General features: G+C 47.9%; 1 protein-coding gene across 3 annotated transcripts in view; it reads right to left on the bottom strand.

Moving 5' to 3' along the window:
- Window positions 1–17,731, bottom strand: part of LOC102566216 (macrophage mannose receptor 1-like) — a 93,909-nt gene that overhangs the window by 72,074 nt on the left and 4,104 nt on the right. For all 3 annotated transcript variants that reach the window (XR_009462668.1, XM_019497887.2, XM_014601566.3), the window contains exons 3-4: window positions 4,879–5,052; window positions 3,011–3,175 (exon numbers count right to left, since the gene is read on the bottom strand). Coding sequence is in view for 2 of the 3 variants with exons in the window: in XM_019497887.2 (XP_019353432.1) it covers window positions 3,011–3,175; window positions 4,879–5,052 (339 nt within the window). In the remaining variant the exon portion in view is untranslated. The remainder of the gene's footprint in view (window positions 1–3,010; window positions 3,176–4,878; window positions 5,053–17,731) is intronic.

Genomic DNA, 17,731 nt, shown 5'->3' with positions numbered 1-17,731 from the left:
GTGGAAGCTGTTCATCGTTGTGATATGCCTAGCAAATGTAATCCATGTTTCTGAATCATAAATCGGGGTGACATAGATTCATATCTATCATAGCTGATTGTTTGCTGCTATTCTATGCATTTTTCTGTCATACAGGCAACCCCCGCTTAGTGCTCTTATTTGGTTCCTGAAAAACTGATGTTAAGTGAAACTGAAAACATTTGGCGACCCAAGATGGCAACCGCAATTGATTTTAATGACCCAGGATGGCTATTGCAAGTGTTATAGCAAAACTTGCTGAGCGCTAAATGAAATCAGGTATCAATTTCAAATGAGTGTTATAGCGAAACAGTACTAAGTGAAACAGTGTTAAGTGGGGGTTGCCTGTAGCCCAAAATTCTTAGCTGCTTTTTCTGATTCTGTCAGTCAGTTCAGCCTGAAAGTCAAGATTTCTGCTGACTGTAGAACTCAAGTACCAAAAACTGTCAATGACACCACAAGATTTATCTTCCAGAGTGATGTCAGATATTGTTTTTTTCACCCCTTGGTACATATCACAGTCTTCTTGAGACTAATTGTCATCCCAAAGCTCTTGCCTGATTCAGAAAATCTGACCAAGAGATTATATGCAGGGATGATTAACCAAGAGCAACCAAGGCCACACCATTCTACAAACAGGAAATTTCTCAGAACAAGTTCTTTCACCTTGGTTTTCACTCCAAGCCTTGTGATGTTGAACAAGCCTCCATTTAGTCTGGTTCACAGACAAATGCCATCATTGCTGTCCTTAAATGCACAAAGAAGCAGGAATGAAAAAAGCACAGAAGCTAAACACAGAATGTGTTTAAAAGCACAGAAGCTAAAACACCTCCCCACCCCCTCACCCCCTAATATCGATGCCAAAGGTGTTTGATTCTTTGTTTTCATACACTACCGTTGCCTTCCGACCTTGATGTAATGAGCGAATGATATCCGATAGTTTGGGGGGCCAACCCAATTTCTTCATAAAAGTAAAAAGGCCTTGTCTGTCGACTCAAAGGCTATATACATATACAATGGTATTCATTTTTCTCTACACTTCTCTTGCGGTTGCTTGACTGGCTTGACTGAAAATATCATATATTGTGGAGCACCCTGAGCGAAAACTGCATTGACTTTCAGGATAGATTCTTTCACTTAGAGATTGCAGCCTATGGAGCATGATGTGAGTTACAATTTTTCTGATGATGTTCAACAGAGAGATGCCTCTATTGATGTCACAGTTGCTTCTATACTCTTTGTTTTTGTACAGTTGTACAAATTGAGCATCTTTGAAATCTTGCTGTACTGCTTCCTCTTTTCAATGGTATAACTTATGAAGATTTGAAGTAAACCATTGTTGGCACATTGTAGATTTCATCAGGCAAACAGTTGTTGCTGGATGCCTTGTTCCCAGGAATCAATTTAATGACTTTCTGCAAATCTTCTAATGTACACGCATTGTCTAAAGCCATCATAGCTTTGAACTGTGGTAATCCTTCAAGCTTTTCATGTTTGATTTCTATCTCACTGGAGCATATTTTTACCTACCATCCCAGCTACTGAGGATTGGGAAAGCTTAAAATCTAACATGTACAATGCAGCTATAACAGTATTTGGCAAAAAATGCAAGAAAAATGCAGACTGGTTTGAATAGCACTCTGAGACCCTTGTACTGCAAGTTAAGAACAAAAGGACAGTGCTAACCAACTATAAGAAATCTTCCAACACCATAATCCTAGAAAGTCTGAGGCAGGCTCAAAGAAAAATGGAAAAGAAGGTTAAGAGGTGTGCCCAAGATTTTTGGCTGAAACTCTGTGATGATATTCAGAAAGCAGCCGATGCAGGCGATAACCGTGAAATGTACAAAAGCCGTGTATAGACAAAATGATGGGCATGTGTGCACAAAACTTTAAAGTGGGCTAAATGCTTTTCCACGGCTTTAATGGTGTCAGTGTTTGCACGCATTAGTGGTGTATTATGCATTAATCCCAGCTGCGGTAGGAAATTCGGCTGTGTAATGCACTTTAAATGACTTGGGGCTCAGCAAACTAAAACTCCTTTGAGGAGTTTGAGTTTGCTGCCCCTACAGCCAAGGAGTGAAGCACCAGGCTCTGTGCAGCTCAGGGGCTCTCCAGGAAGCCGTGCAGCAGCCTGGGAAGTCAAGCTCCACCTGAGAAAAGTGGCGAGCCTGATTTTAATTTTTCCCCCCCTTACAGCCTGCCTACATACATGAGCTGTGCAGTGGCCCAGTGCTTCCCTCCATGGCTGCGGGGGCCTAGTGCTTCCCCCAGGACCACCCGAGCTGGGTGCCTGCAGGTGGGTGCCACCTGGGGGGAGTGGGGTGCCACTGCTGCAGAGGGAAGCTCCAGCAGCCCCGCTCACCCCGCCCCCCACAGCCCAGGGACTGCTCCACCCGCTGGCAGCTCGCTCTCCCCTCCCCACCACTGAAGAGACAGGTAAGTCAGTGTGTGTACAATATGTGGTTTTAAAGGGCCCTAAATTGAATGGTGTTTTTAAAAACCAACCGCTTCAATTTAGGGCCCTCATTTCATCTACACATGCCCTAAGGTATCAAATGAACAACTGGTCCAGGCAAAAAGAAAATATTGCTCCTCTGAAAGACTTAAATGGAAATGTCATTGCTGATAAACTAAAACAGCTTAAGCATCAGAATGAATAGTATGGAATTAAATTCTCCAGTGAGACTGAAATAAAAACTAAGTAAATTTAACAAAATTTTGAAATGCAGCATCATTTCTAAATGTTCAAACATTTCATTTAGAAGCTGTTGAAATGAACTGTTTAAGCTTTTTCAAAACTTTTCTGAATTATTTTTGCTGAAAATAGTGACTAAATTTGTCCCCAGTTCACAAATACCGGTGATCAGCATGAACTTGAATTTATAGGTGCTTATGGTATTTATCAAATCCATCGCCTCACCCTTGCTACCATACTACATATATTGTTCCCAGAATGGAAGTCAGGACTTTCAAATGGTTTTTTACTTTACCTCTCAGATGTGTTTGTTCATGAATCTCTGTAACACTCAGCAATTCTGCGTTCTGTTGCTGACAACTTTTTCTTGCCTGGTGCCAAGTTAGAGCTGATTGGGAGTTTATCTGATAATAGGTACCTGTAGAAGGATCTGTAGTCCAAAATCTGACAGTGTCTTTATCTATATGGAGAAGGATTTATGTTAGCAATAATTATTAATGCAAATAATTATAGGACCTAGCTGATATTTTTGTAAGACAATTGTCATTTGCCATACAAACACTATAAAAGGTAATGGCTAACTTGTGAAGGATGACAGCAAGACCAGCCAACCAGCAACTACATGGAAATGTCAATTCTTTTATAGAGCTATAGATATAGAGCTATATAAATATAGAGCTATATATATGTATAACACCCCACACACACACTGGGTTGTATATTGTAATTTTGTGTGCGAGTGTTTTGATATGGGCAAGATGGCCTCTGTTGTTCTGGCCATGTGCTGAGCACATGGCAAGTGGGGCCTGTATCTAGGAAAAGTATGTAAAAAGTTAGTTTCATTGGCCAGTGGAAGCAGAGGATTCTTCAAGCCAATTGGTTGGGAGAGAGACTGCAATGTGGTGCTCCCTGACTGGACAAGGCCAGGGTGATGTCATGCAAGGGATATAAGGGAAGCTAGGCTGGTTTGGGGAAGGACAATCTGCTAGCAGCTGCTGGAGAATAACATCGCCTCCAAGGAAACAGGAGTTGCAGATAGCAAAAAGAAAAGCTCAGGTAGAAGGGAGTGAGAGAAAACTGTCCCAGATATAGATATCTATCTACATCTAGATATAGAGCTAGATAGATATAGAGATAGATATCAAATATGGTGAGTATATATGGTTATTTGAATTATTTAAGATTCAGGAGGGCAAGGTTGACTGGATACTATACAATATTATACTTGCATGGAATATTACCAAAGGATACTGAGTCCAAAACTATATTTAAAAAAAAGGTGTGTGGGGGGTCAATTCTTCTCTCACTAGAGTTATGTACAATTCCTACTGAGAGAATTGCTAATATTATGTAAGTGGTCTCAAGAAGTGAATTTAGCCTTAGTTTCCAGAAGAATGGAAGCTTCACCTATTCTACATGTACCTGCCACATTTCACCTAGTCTAAGTATTGTAATGTCACTGTGCCAGAATTTACTCCTCTTTTGAACAGTAAACAAAGCCAGTCCAAAGAAGTATTGAAAGAAGGCTTGGGTGTTAGAATTGGCTGCTAAAAGCTAAGAAAACAGCTCACTCCAGATCAGATTCAGGAAATTCCTTTATGCTGGCATATCTCTCAGGACTTGGAGAAGTGTAGTTCAAAGAGAGAACCAATTTGAATCCTTAGCAGAGGGAGCAAGTTGCAAAGAGGAGACACATCATGGCAGAAAATACAATAATGGAAGAAAAAAGTGGGAAGAAACAAAAGCAATGATACAGGGTAAAGTCATGAAATTCCCCAAAAGTGAAAATAAAAGCCCCTTGGGTCTGTATACATTCAAGAGTAAGTCAGTAAAGAGATTTCAAGAGAAGAGTGACATAACCACAGAAAAGGAAGATTAATTTAGTGGCAACATCTTATGGAAACTGGAGGTCAGGGAGCTGGCCAGACAGAATGGGATTGCAGTAATTGAGACAAATTGTAAAAAGACTGTGCACGCTTTCTGTCTCATATGCATACGCACACACACCAAGATTTCTTTTAATACCCTGCATGCTGATTTATTTTTAAAGCGCACCTTTTTCTATGTACTCATGCAGCATTCCGTGTTGTTTCCCTGAAAAAAAAGCATTGCAAGATGCAGGTATGAGTTATTGTAACAAACTATATAAAATGCAAAACTTACATTTTAATGGGCAAAATCCATACAACTGGTCAGTGTCAAAATCTGTAGTTGTTGCACACCAGAGCCAGCCATCTGGCCTCCCAGCATCTGTACACTCAGAGTACCATTTGCCATTTACTTTGAAAGGAAATACACAGGGTGCCCCATATGCATTTCCTAGTAATGTAAATAGATCTAAGGAGACAAAATAATAGAAATTGCACACTGATAATAATACTTAATATAAATACTAATAAGTATATCATATATACCTTATCTATATGTATGCGTGGATATGTGTATAGAGATGTGTATTTCAGTGAGCGAACCAGTTCGAACCCTTAGTAGATGGGGTACGTTTCAAAGATAAGATACATCATGATAGAAAGGAAATAATGGAAAGGAATATTGGGAAGAAACAAGAGCAATGATATATGGTGAAATCACAGGCCAGAAGTCATATAGTGTATGCTCCACTTAGCATATTATACTCCAGGGTTATCTTTCAAAATGCCATTCCCATTTCTATTACAAAATTCAGTAAAACAGGGTCTCAGACTCAATTAGCCAAAATTTTTCCTTTAGTATATTCTTTTAGTATTATCCAAATGTAACCCTAGCCACGGCGCTACCCGCAGCCACGCCCAGGTTCTGTGGTGTCCAATAGCCTCAGTCAACCTCCCAGCCCCTAAGGCTGTGTCCACCTTTCCATGGAGTGCTTTCTTGTGGTTTCCCCACACACTGGAGTACATACAGTCTAACTATTTACACAATTTATTATTTACAAAACAGTCAACATATGAATGACATTAATAGCAGAACAGGATATAAGTAATCTAGTTGTCAAAGGCAGAGATCAATGAACTAAAACATTCCTAACAAATTGAATCAAAGACACCCTCAGTACAACTCCCCAGCTTAAACCTTGAGACTCCAGTGAATTTCAGCAGAAGCACACAGGGTTAAAAAGACATCAGCTCTCCTTCACACTGGCAGCACAATAACCACGGCTGGTGCTGCTGCTCAAGAAAGTCCTGCTCTCTGCTAGAGCCTGCATGGGGAACAGAAGCTTTCCTCTGCTCCAGCTGTCTGTGGTATCTGCAAAGAAACACACTGTCCCCCTCCCCAGAAGCACCTTTCTCCAATTCCCAGACATGGCCCCTTGTGCTGATAACTGAAACAACCCTGGGAGTATCACCAACCCGGCCCCAGGCAGTTTCTCAGTTAACTCTCTCCAGAGCCTTCCCAGATCAACACCCTGCGCTCCTAGGCAAGTCTACCTATCACCCTTTTCCCTCCACATGGGTCCCTCTGCCTCACAGAGGGAGAAAGGATACCAAGTTATCTTATCCCCATCACTGCAGGGTCACTTCACAGGCAGGCTGCAGGGTGATTCCTCCCCAAGCTCTGTGGTCCTGAGTCTCTGCGCCTGGCTGAGTCCCCGAGGCTGAGTTCCCTCCCCTCTCCTGCCTCAGGAGTCAATCAAAACCATGCATATGGTTACCCTATAGTCAACCTCCCAGTCCCTAAGGCTGTGGCCACAAGCTCTTGCAAGCAACAACTTTCTGTAAACTTTCCAGCTCTGCCAGGGGCGACGCATAGGGGGTGCACATGCACCCCCTGAGAGCACCAGTGCACCCTCTGTCAGGCCACGCTCCATTTAGCTAGTGGGCAGGGGGGCAGGTAGGAGCACCAGTGAGCACCAGCTGGGGAGCAAGGCCATCAGCAAAAGCAGCCGTGCCGCTTCCCAAAGTGGCTGCAGAACTCTAGAAGCGGCTGCAGAACTCTGTGAGTGAGATAGGTGTCCTCGCAGCCAGTGGGATCGGCCGCTGGAGGACCCCCCGGACACGGCCAACGGGATTGGCTGCTGGGGCGCTCTGCCTTCGCAGGGATCCTGAGCCCTGCTGCAAATCCAGCAGCAGCTGTTACATAAATATTAACCTTGATATCAAAACATTTCTAACAAGGCATACAGTCAGAACTTTATTATAAAAAGAAAGTGTTAATAAAGCTGTAGAGATCTAGCATCTTAAATATCACATCTATTTACATTTTTATAGGGTAACATATGCACAAATCTATCTATCCATCTCTATCCCAAACAATTTCTCTGTCTTTGCTTGTGCATACACAAACATACACAATATCTGGGAAGATGAATGTAATGTGGAATGAGCAGACACTACATATATTTGAAAATACTGAATTGATTATCAAATTTAAGTCGTATAAATGAACTACTTTAAGTTAAGTAAGCAAAAATGACTAGGAATATTCGACTGGAAGGACCTGGGGTCACTGATTCCAGGCACCTCCCTAATCCTGCAGTGGTTTAAAATCAGTTTTCCTCTGCTACCTACTGCTCCAGAACTAGAAGGCTCTGTTTACAGTTAAACCATTTCTGGTGCTTCCCTGCACTATGGCTGCCCCAACCCCTGGCCCTGGCAGTGATAAACAGCATCCCAGGATCCTGCTGGCCACCTTGATCACCCTGCAGGCCCACTGCACTGACTGTTGCGTGGCCCACAGCCTGCTCGTTCCACCTGGCTCCCCCACAACCAGCCACTGTCACACAAATTGCCAACTGCTCAAATCACCAGCGAGACTTTATAAAGGGGAATAAGGCAAGGTGCTGCGTTTATTGATTACATGAGTTAGACATATAGGTTCGGACACACCATTCATACAAACACACACAAATCATCATACACAGCATTACACACCGGCATACACATACACAAAACACCAGATATAGTTACCAGCAATCGTTGCTCAATATCAACCCAGGGTGGCCAACTCAGGCTTATTGAGTAGATAATGATGATTTGAAGATAGCAGATTTGAAGATAACAGCTGCAGCAGGGTGAACACATGCATCTATGTTCTGACGAAACAGCAGTAGAGAAAGAGACTCATCCAACTTGGCATTTTCAAAGTGTTCTTTTATAGGGATTGGCACCCTTTGTTTTAGTGCTTTGCGGGGTTTCCATACACAGCTTCTGTTTTAGTAGTTGTTCTTCTTTTGTCTTCAGCTTATCTTAGCCTTGGAGTGTTCTTGTTGTCCGTCTGGCAGGATGGGTACATTCCTTCTCTTCATTATCTCCTTCATGCCCTAGTCTTAACAGGAATTCTTCAGCCATTCATTAATTAGTTTACTGACTGGTAACTTACGTTTGCCGCCTTGTTGCTTACATAAACAGTTAAAACTTGTTCCGTCTCTATGCCATTCTTTCACCATTCTCCCTTTTTCACACACTCATACATAAGGGCTATGCAGAGTTCATTCACTTACGTCAAGCAGAAGGATACAAAATGGAGTTTTTAAGTTGCTTACAGGACAAGATTAACATGGTTATATTTCATTATTATTACACTCTATGTTAACATCAGCTATATTAGTTCAGTTCATGCTACACCACCACCTGACCACTGCAACACACCATCCCAGTGCCACAGGCACCATGCAGATGCTGTCACCAGGGATGCCAATGAGTGGCCCCATGAGGCCACTGCCACCAGCTGCTGAAGAAGGAGGGTCCTGTCCTGTGTGCACCTCTGGTGTAACCGGCACATCCAGAGGGCCCCAGTGCTGGGTGGTGGTATCCCTGACCTGGCATCCCTGCTGGCCCCTGTGGCCTGTCCCCTGCATCCAGATGCTGGATGTGCAGAGCCAGGAGACAGAAGCCTTTTGTGAGAGTTTGTAACATTTCAGGGATAAGGTACTCTGCACCAGAGGCCATGCACTGTCCAGCCTCAGACTGGGGTTTGGCTGTGCACAGGTGACCAGGCAGGCCCGGGCCCAGGCAGCCACCACCTGAGCAAAATCCTTGGACACAGGTGTTGCAGTGGATGTAGTTTTTCTGGACTTCAGGAAGGCCTTTGACACTGTCTCTCACCCCATTCTCATTAAAAAATTAGGCGACTGTGGCATCAATGCCTACATAGTCAGATTGGTCACAAATTGGCTAGAGGACCACACCCAGAGAGTGATAGTGGATGGGTCTTTTTCGACCTGGAGGGATGTGGGCAGCGGGGTCCCACAGGGCTCGGTCCTCGGGCCCGCACTGTTCAACATCTTCATCAGTGACTTGGATGAGGGGGTGAAAAGCACCTTGTTCAAATTCGTGGATGACACTAAGATGTGGGGAGAAGTGGGCACGCTGGAAGAGAGGAACAGGCTGCAACTAGATCTGGACAGGTTACAGGGGTGGGAGGATGAGAACAGGATGGGTTTCAATACTGACAAGTGCAAAGTGCTGCACCTGGGGAGGAAGAACCAGCAGCATACCTACAGGCTGGGGAACTCTCTTCTTGTCAGCACAGAGGCAGAAAAGGATCTTGGTGTCATTACTGACTCCAAAATGAACATGGGCCGCCAATGTCGGGATGCGGTCAGTAAGGCTAACTGCACCTTGTCATGCATCCACAGATGTATCACGAGCAGGTCCAAGGAGGTGATCCTCCCCCCTCTATGCGACACTGGTCAGGCCGCAGTTGGAGTACTGTGTCCAGTTCTGGGCACCGCACTTCAGGAGGGATGTGGCCAGCATTGAGAGGGTCCAGAGGAGGGCCACTTGCATGATCAGGGGGCAGCAGGGCAGGCCCTACGAGCGGAGGCTATGGGACCTGAACCTGTTCAGCCTCCACAAGAGAAGGCTGAGAGGGGATCTGGTGACCGTCTACAAACTGGCCAAGGGGGACCAGCAGGCTATGGGAGAGTCCCTGTTCCCCCAAGCACTACTGGGATTAATGAGGAATACTCTCAGGCCATAAGTTGACTGAGAGTAGATTCAGGCTAGATATCAGGAGGCACTTCTTCACAGTCAGGACGGCTAGGATCTGGAACCAACTTCCAAGGGAAGTGGTGCTCACTCCTACCCTGGGAGTCTTCAAAAGGAGGCTAGATAATCACCTAGCCAGGATCATTTGACCCCAGTACTCTTTCCTGCCCATGGCAAGGGGTCGGACTTGATGATCTGCTCATGTCCCTTCTGACCCTACCAACTATGAAACTATGAGTCTGTCATCTCCATGCACTCCCCTAGAGCCCGTGGTCCACTGGGTGCTGGCTGCAGGCAGCCTGCCTCCCCCAGACTGTCCTCAGGGCAGGACGGGCCAGGCTCCTGGCAGCACCTGCTGCCATGGTGCTAGACCCCACTCCTCCTCTCTCCCCTCACAGGCACTCTGCTGTGCAGCTGCCTAGCCCATGGTGCCCAGACTCCTGGATAACTGGGACAAGGAGCTGGCTGCACCCCTACCCTCCCCACAGAGGGCTCTCTTGGGAGGTGCCCTGAGGCCAGCCCTCCAGCGCTGTGCCCCGAGAGTACCCCGGCTGCACATGCCCTGGGTGGTGCACAATAAGCTGTTTGTGCAGGCTAAGGTGTGCCCAAGCCACTATGCCTTGCTGATGATGATCCTCCTGGTGCCCCAGGTGCACTTGCACTCCTGGTTTGGGACCCTAAGCTATGATGACGTGGGGGCAAGCCCAGGATGCCCCACAAGCTCTTCCACTGCCTGGAGGACTACCTGTGGCAGTACTACATGTCCCTGTCCCCTGCTGATGAGGACATTGCTGCTGCCATCAGTGTATTCCTCAGTGTAAGAAGCTCATGCATGCCTAGCTGCAGGGGCATAGGCTGCTCAAAGTTTTGCACTGTGTCCCACCTCTCTGCATGCTGGTGGTGAGGTGACCTGGGGCCAGAAGAGGATGGGTGAGCCAGGCCGGGAGGATGAATGGGGGAAGGGGCAAGGACTGGGACCATCCTCCCAGTGTGGGTCTTACCATGTGTCCAGGGCTGGTGTGGCTGGGGGCTCAGTACAGTCCTCCCCATCAGCAATGGCATCTGATTGTGCCTTATGTCCTGGTCCCATGGTGCATGGTGTACAGGTGCCAAGCTGGGGCCTACCTCCATGGAGGAGCTGGTGCTGCTGACAGCCAGCAGTGACATGGCCAACCATACCTCATGATGGGGTCTGGGGCTATACAGCTTCTGAGGCAGGTGCTGGCCAGGGCTCCCCAAGCCACTGGTAGACTGAGCAGCTGGGGAGTTGGGCAGAATGGCATGCTGAATGCCCAAGGAGCCCTCCTCTGGTGATACATCACCGGAGGGGTCAGGGTGGAGCAGGGGCTTGGGCAGCCCACCTGTGCTGGTAAAAACTGCACGGTTGCAGCCTAGGCCCCAGGCACCAAAATGTGGGTCAGGTGCCACATAAAGGGCATGGTCTTACAGGCATGGCCAGACTGATGATTGTGATCAGTCACAGCCACCCACTGTGCCCTTAAGGCCTTGACCTTTATGTAGCACTGCTGCACCAACTGGAAGTGCCCATACTCCTGCATCCCACCTGACAAGGCCTCATAAATGTAGATGTTCAAATGCCTGCCCCACTCAAATTGGCGCTACACCTCTGCATCACCCCAGAGCACCAACATCCTCCTGGCTCCAGTTGGAGCCCCAGGTAGAGGGCACATTTGTGCACACATGAGAGGTGCCAGGCCTGGATGGGGACAACGAGACCATTGTGGGTCCCACAGTGGCTCTCTGGGCCCGTGTGGCTGTCCCGCTGTTGTCAACCCTGGGCATCTGCCAACAGTGCCCAGTGCAGGGGCACAGCATGGGTCTAACAGCTGTGCAGAACAGGCTATGCTCTGAAGCAGCTGCAGGGACAGGGCAGTCTGCTGGGGGTCTGCAGCAGGCAAGTGGCCCTGGCCCTGCTGCCAGAAACAGCCTGCAAGCAGAGCTGGGGTGCTGATAGGCTGGTCAGGGGCTGCAGCAACTTTCCTGCACCCACCTGACCTGATAGCAGTGCCCTGGTAGCCGCAAGGCAGTGCAGGGCCAAGCAACTGTGCGTGGCTTGAGACAGGCAGGCACACAGGACCTATATTGCCCTCAGGGTGATGTGATGTGTGCCCCAGGGCACAAAATGGCTGCAGATTCTTATAGTCTGAAGTCAGGGGCTGCCACAGGGGCAGCCTAGCCCTGCAGCAGGAGAAGCTCCTGGGCTGCAGCTCTGGGCCTGGCCTCAGGCTGGCCCACAAGTAGCAAGACAGACCCAGCAGTCATGTTGCAACTATGCATGCGTTACTGAGCAGTTACTAATCACACTTCAATTTGCTACCTGCACTTGCAGGTAACAAATCTAATTGTGATTAGGGATTTTTACTGCTCAGTAAGCATGTACACATGTAGACATGCATGCTTACTGCACAGTAAACTAGGCAACAGCACAGTAACATGTCTTGTGTAGATGCGCCCAGTAGGTCTCTATCCAGGAAGTTGTACAGGAAATTTGGAAACACAGAACTGCAAATTCCCTGGATGGAAAATCATATGTTTTGAGGCAAAACAATGCAGTTTTTATAATGTCATACCACTGGTAGCTTCAGATGTAGAGGGACTTTCATAGATTTCATAGACATTAGGGTGGGAAGGGACCTCAGAAGATCATCAGGTCCAGCCCCCTTCCCCAGTGGCAGCAAGTCAGCTGGGGTCACAGGATCCCAGCAAGATAAATGTCCAAATGTCTCTTAAAGGAGTCCAGAGTAGGTGCTTGCACCACCTCTGGTGGCAGTCTGTTTCAGGCCATGGGGGCTCAGACAGTAAAGAAGTTCTTCCTTATGTCCAGCCTGAAATGGTCTTGGAGGAGTTTGTGACCGTTTGACCTTGTCATCCCTTGGGGTGCTCTGGTGAACAGACGTTCCCCCAAATCCTGATGCATACCCCTTATATACTTATAAGCAGCCACCAGGTGCCCGACAAGCCTGCACTTTTCCAGGCTGAAGAGTCCCATGGCTCTCAGCCTCACATCATAAGGCCTGTTCTCCTGACCTCTGATCATGTGCGTGGCTCTTCTCTGGACTGTCTCAAGCTTCTCCACATCCTTTTTAAATTGTGGAGCCCAGAATTGGATGCAGTACTCCAGCTGTGGTCTCACCAAGGCTGAGTACAGCGGGAGGATGACATCCTGGGATTTGCTTGAGAAGCATCGATGGATGCAAGTCAGATAAATTTATATTGCGTTTTCAGCAGAGAGCAAGTTCTTATCCTTTCATTCCCCTCCTCTCAGTTGGAGATAGTATCCAGAGCCCCTTCCCCTGTTAGAATAGGACCCTGCAGAAGTCCCAGCTGTTACACCTCTGCCCCAAGCAGTGGGGGGAGCAGCTGTAGGGCCCTGCTCACAGCTGCTTGGGCCCCAGGGGTGGGAGTCTGACCCCCCATAACAACATTTTTGTAACAAGATGCTCTTTAAAATGGGGCAAGGATGGGAAACCTCAATATTGTTTCAAACATAATTACTGTGAGAAAAAATATATCTGACTGCAACAGTGAGTAAACAACAGGCTGAAGGTGCAGCAGTAAGTAGATGATGCCCAATGCTTCAGCTTCTAGTCAAGAAAGACAACTGACGATGGGTTAAACCGGGTGAAGCCAAAGTCCCTCCAGTCTCCCTGGGGAAGTACCCTGAGTTTGGCAGGCCCTGTTGGGCACAGTTTTTCCCCTTTCAAAAAAAAATAAATAAATAAATTACGGGGTGGCAATTATCTGCCATCCACCAATTCCATTGACATCACTGTCACTTGTGAGTTCATGTTTCCTATGCATCTCAAAACAAGGGAATTTACGCCTCTGTCATTGGCACTGATGACGCACAGCGTATCAAAATAGACCAGAGTCTCATCAGCATCAACCACTGGGCCCAGTCAGTAATTATGAGTCTTGTGCAGCCCAAAACTGTACTGGTGGAGTTAAAGTTTCTCGCTGCAGCCTGATGGTAGCTGCTGGGCCAGCTGTGTTCTCCGTCGCAGGGCTAAGCCTCTGTGTCGCATCAGACAGATGCACCACCCATTGCTTGGCTTGAAATCGTGCTGTGGGATATTTAATTCCTTTGCTATTTCTAATGCCTGGAGCCGCAGCATTTCACAGGCGATGCACACACCCTTGCTACTCTGCCTCTGAACATAATTCAACACCTGCTTCTCAATTTTGGGAAAATGGCTCTTCTTCGGACTACTGAATGACCGTCGCATGGACTTGGCTGTCTTGAGCTTGCTTTTTAGCTTCCTCCATCAACACACGTTGGTCCTCCCCGCCTCACAGTTATTTGTTTTCTTGGTGTAATTGATGACCATCATCTTAAAGTTCCCGTCATAGCTGCACCTCATTCCCTTCAGCATCTTCCCCCGTACACTGCTCTTTTCTCTTTTTTGGACATGATCCACCAGGACGATACCAAGGGCTTCCCTGCCACTGCCAGCCCCATAGATCTTACCATAGGCTCCTAGCTGCCAAGTGTTTTGTTGTTGCATGCTGGGTGCCTTGCCACATGCCATGCTGCTGGGTATCTCCAGGCCACCGCCTGCTTCGCCGAGTGGATCCTTGCTGCTTGTTCGCAAGGGTCTGCCACCTCTGATTGACTCCTCATGGGGTGGGGTTTCCTCTTTGGGATCAGGAGGCACCTCACTCTGGAGTCCCAGGCTTTCATTCTGGGACCGCTGCAGCCAGAAGGTTCCCACAATGCCCCAGCAGGCATCATATTGTCTGAGGCCACCTCCTCCAGCTTCACATGCACCATGACCTGCAGCTTCTCCTTCTCTGCCTGCCCCAGCTGAAACCCTTCAACCAGAGCCATGGCCTCCACACAGGTCTCCACACCATGTCCCCACACCCAGCTCTGCATATCCTGGGGCAGGACAGCTGGGAAATGCTCCAGTACCACCAGCTCCAGGATCTGCTCCTTGTTGCGGCACTAGGGCTCCAGCTAATGCTGACAGAGCTCCCACAGGTGGCCACAAAACTCCCATGGGCTTATAGCCTCTTGGGAGCAGAAGTCTCAGAAGCACCAGCACCGTGTCTCCAGTGTTGGGGCATCATTCCTGGGAGCCACCTCCAGCTGCTGCGGGGTCACCAGGGCTGGTGTGGCCTCAGCAGGGAACAGGGGGCCTAGAGCACCTCCCAGCATGAAAACCTTTACCTGTTTCCATTTAAGGAGTACTATTTCCTTCTCTGCTCTTCATAGAGATGCAGGCCCTTTGTCATTTTAAGGGACTTCTGGGCTAATGGTGGAACACAAACCTGTAGCAAAGCTTATTTGGTTCCACTTCACTTAATGAAAGAGTTCATTTCCATGTAGAAAGAAAAGGTTTCCCTCATTTTACGAGGGATTCTAACTCTCTGGGAATAGAATGTATATATATTTTTTAGGGAACATTTTTTTAGGGTTGCAGGCACCATACTAGTTTTGTTTGTTTGTTTTCATTTTGTTTTGTTTGCCTAGCTGGTTTAGACAGTGGTATTTTTTTAATCTTCCTCTAAGTAGGTCAGGGATTCATGAATACATGAAATTATTCACAGATATTATATTTTGTTTTGCTACAATTTAGAAAGCATCAACTGCAGATGATTATTCATCCCACTGGCCAGGTCCTTCATACAAATGGAAGCAAATTAGAAGTCATACCTGAAAGAAGATGGGGAATGCAGCAGGGCCTGGTAATGACTGGTGCAGTGAGCAGTGCAGCAAGGGAACAAGTTGGGGTGGATATTATTTTTCAGTAAAGGTTTATTCACCAAAAATATAGTGTTAACTATCCACAAAGTATTCAGCTTGGAGGCATGGGGAGGGGAAGGAACAACTTTTTTTTTTCTGAACTGGATTCACAGATGAAGTGAAGGTTATGCAGATATTAGGATATTCCACCAGGAAGTAGAAATTTTCTATTCAATTTTCTCCTCTGTGGGCACATCTATGCATGCTATTAGCATACAGCAATAAACTCCAGTGCATATTGCACTGAAGTTTATTGCTTTTGGGCACACCATTTGAATGTGCACCCAGGACTGGAGCATGTTGAGCAGAGTCAAAACATCCCACGCTGGCAAAGGGCCCAGAAGGTCAGCTTGCCAACCCAGGGCTGCTCCGACCCGGCTCAACATGCTGCAGAGGTACCAGCTGGGACACAAATGTGCTCCAGTGTGGGGCTAGTTGGCAGGCAGCCCCTGCACTGAAGCATCTTCATGCCCCAGCCAGCCGCATCAGCATCTACACTCCACAACAGGATTGTGCTTGTATTTACAAGTACTACCCTGCTGTGGAGTTAGTTTCTTGAAGCCAAATAGGGCTGCACACGTAGGCATGAGACATTTACTATGAAGCTAATTAGCCTACTCCACAGTAAATACCTCACCTAGGGACAGAAGTTACACAGAAGTAACACATACCACATAACGGGCTACCTGGCAGTGACTTAGCCCAGGGGTTTTGACAGGGCAAAAGATGATTGGAGGACTTTGAATTCCCTTTCCTCACCAATCTGGTAATGATTTGGCCCAGGGGCTTTGAAGGGGTAAAAGATGATTGGAGGACTTGGGATTTCCTTTACTCACCAATCAGGCCCCAGAGACTCACCCTCTATGTCCCCTGATTGGCCCCTTGGGTCATCTGGAGGGAGATAAAAGGGGCAGCGCGGCAGACTCAGGGGAGACCAGTGAGGGACCACAAGGAAGGAGCTTCAAAGAGCTGGCAAGAGCTGGGCCAGCGGGGCGGGAGCAGTTGCCCCAGAAGCACCTGAAGGAGTGGGACCTGCAGGCAGCATTTGGACCCTCAGCAGCATGGCATGGGGCCGGCAGGAGAGGCTCCCGCTGGGCTCCAGGATCCCCTATAAGAGGCTGTGGCCAGCAGGAGGGGCTCCCCAGTTCCAGCAAGGATCTGAGCAGTGACCTGAGAGGTTCCCAGCTCTGCTTCCAGCTCGCCCAGTCAGAGGCCAGGCAGCTCAACATGAGGCCGGGGCTCCTGAAAAGTCAAGACCCGGAGCAGCACCAGCACTGGTGACTATGTGGTAGGGTTTCTTCTTACCGTGTGGGAGATCTGAGTTCAAGTCCCAGCTAGGATGAGTGAAGTAACAGGGAAAAATTCTTGTTGCACTGGAAAGGGGCCATTGTGTTTTCCCTCTTTCCCCTCCTCCAGGTACCTAGGCCCTATATTCCTTGTTATTTGACATTTTGTATTTTGTGCCTTTTATATTTCAGTATTGTTTGCTCTGCTGTTTGTGTTTTATATTTTGTTAACCCTGTCTTTTGTCAATGATTGTAAGTGTCTAACCTTTGTTGAATCCTGCCCCCTCAGGGCATTGTAATATCTCCTATGCCCCCTGGTTTATACTGGTTATGTTCCCAGTACTGTCCTCTCATTTAAAGGCATATGGTTAAGGCCCCATTGGTGGTCTGGCTCTGCTCGTTAGGGGGAGGAGAGTCCCTACACCTCCCACAGCGCTTGTGTACCTGCTTTGATCCCTTCAATTGGAGAGGGGGTACCTCTTGGAGTACCGCCCGGGTTACAGGTTTAAACTGGTTTAAATCTGTAACAGATTCACTGATTTGAGTCAAACCAGGTTTTGGACCTTCTGGCCCAGATCCCTTTCTGGTTTAAGTTAAATCACAGTCCCCAGGCATTCCAGCATGCTCTGCAGCCCTGGCTGTGCTCTCTGCTCCAGTGGAGGAGGGCTGGCCCCACCCTCAGCTGCCAGCTGGGACTTTTCCATCCCCAGCAGCCAGGAGCAGGGTGGATTTCCCCATCTCATCCTCTTCTCAGCCAGGGAATCAATCCAGGTCCCAGCTGGGGCAGGGGAGTAAAGTCCCCACTTCCAGCTTCCCCCCCCTTCACTGGGCCGTGCTGGGTGGGCATTCCCCCCCCCTCCCCCTGCCTCAGCTGGCAGGGGAGGCAGGGCCTGGCTCCTGGGCAGGGATGAGGACCCAGGCTGCAGCTCTGCCCAGAAGGTGCTGGGCAGCTGATGCTCTGAACCCCTGAGCCAGCTCCAGCAAAGCAGTGGCACTAAGGGCCATGTTCACTTGGCAGCTCATCAGATGGCAACAGAGGT

This window comes from Alligator mississippiensis, chromosome 5 (assembly GCF_030867095.1).
Source record: "Alligator mississippiensis isolate rAllMis1 chromosome 5, rAllMis1, whole genome shotgun sequence".
Classification (NCBI taxonomy): Eukaryota; Metazoa; Chordata; order Crocodylia; family Alligatoridae; genus Alligator; species Alligator mississippiensis.
Note: the sequence above shows the minus strand (reverse complement) of the source record. Positions and strands in the feature narration are given on the sequence as shown.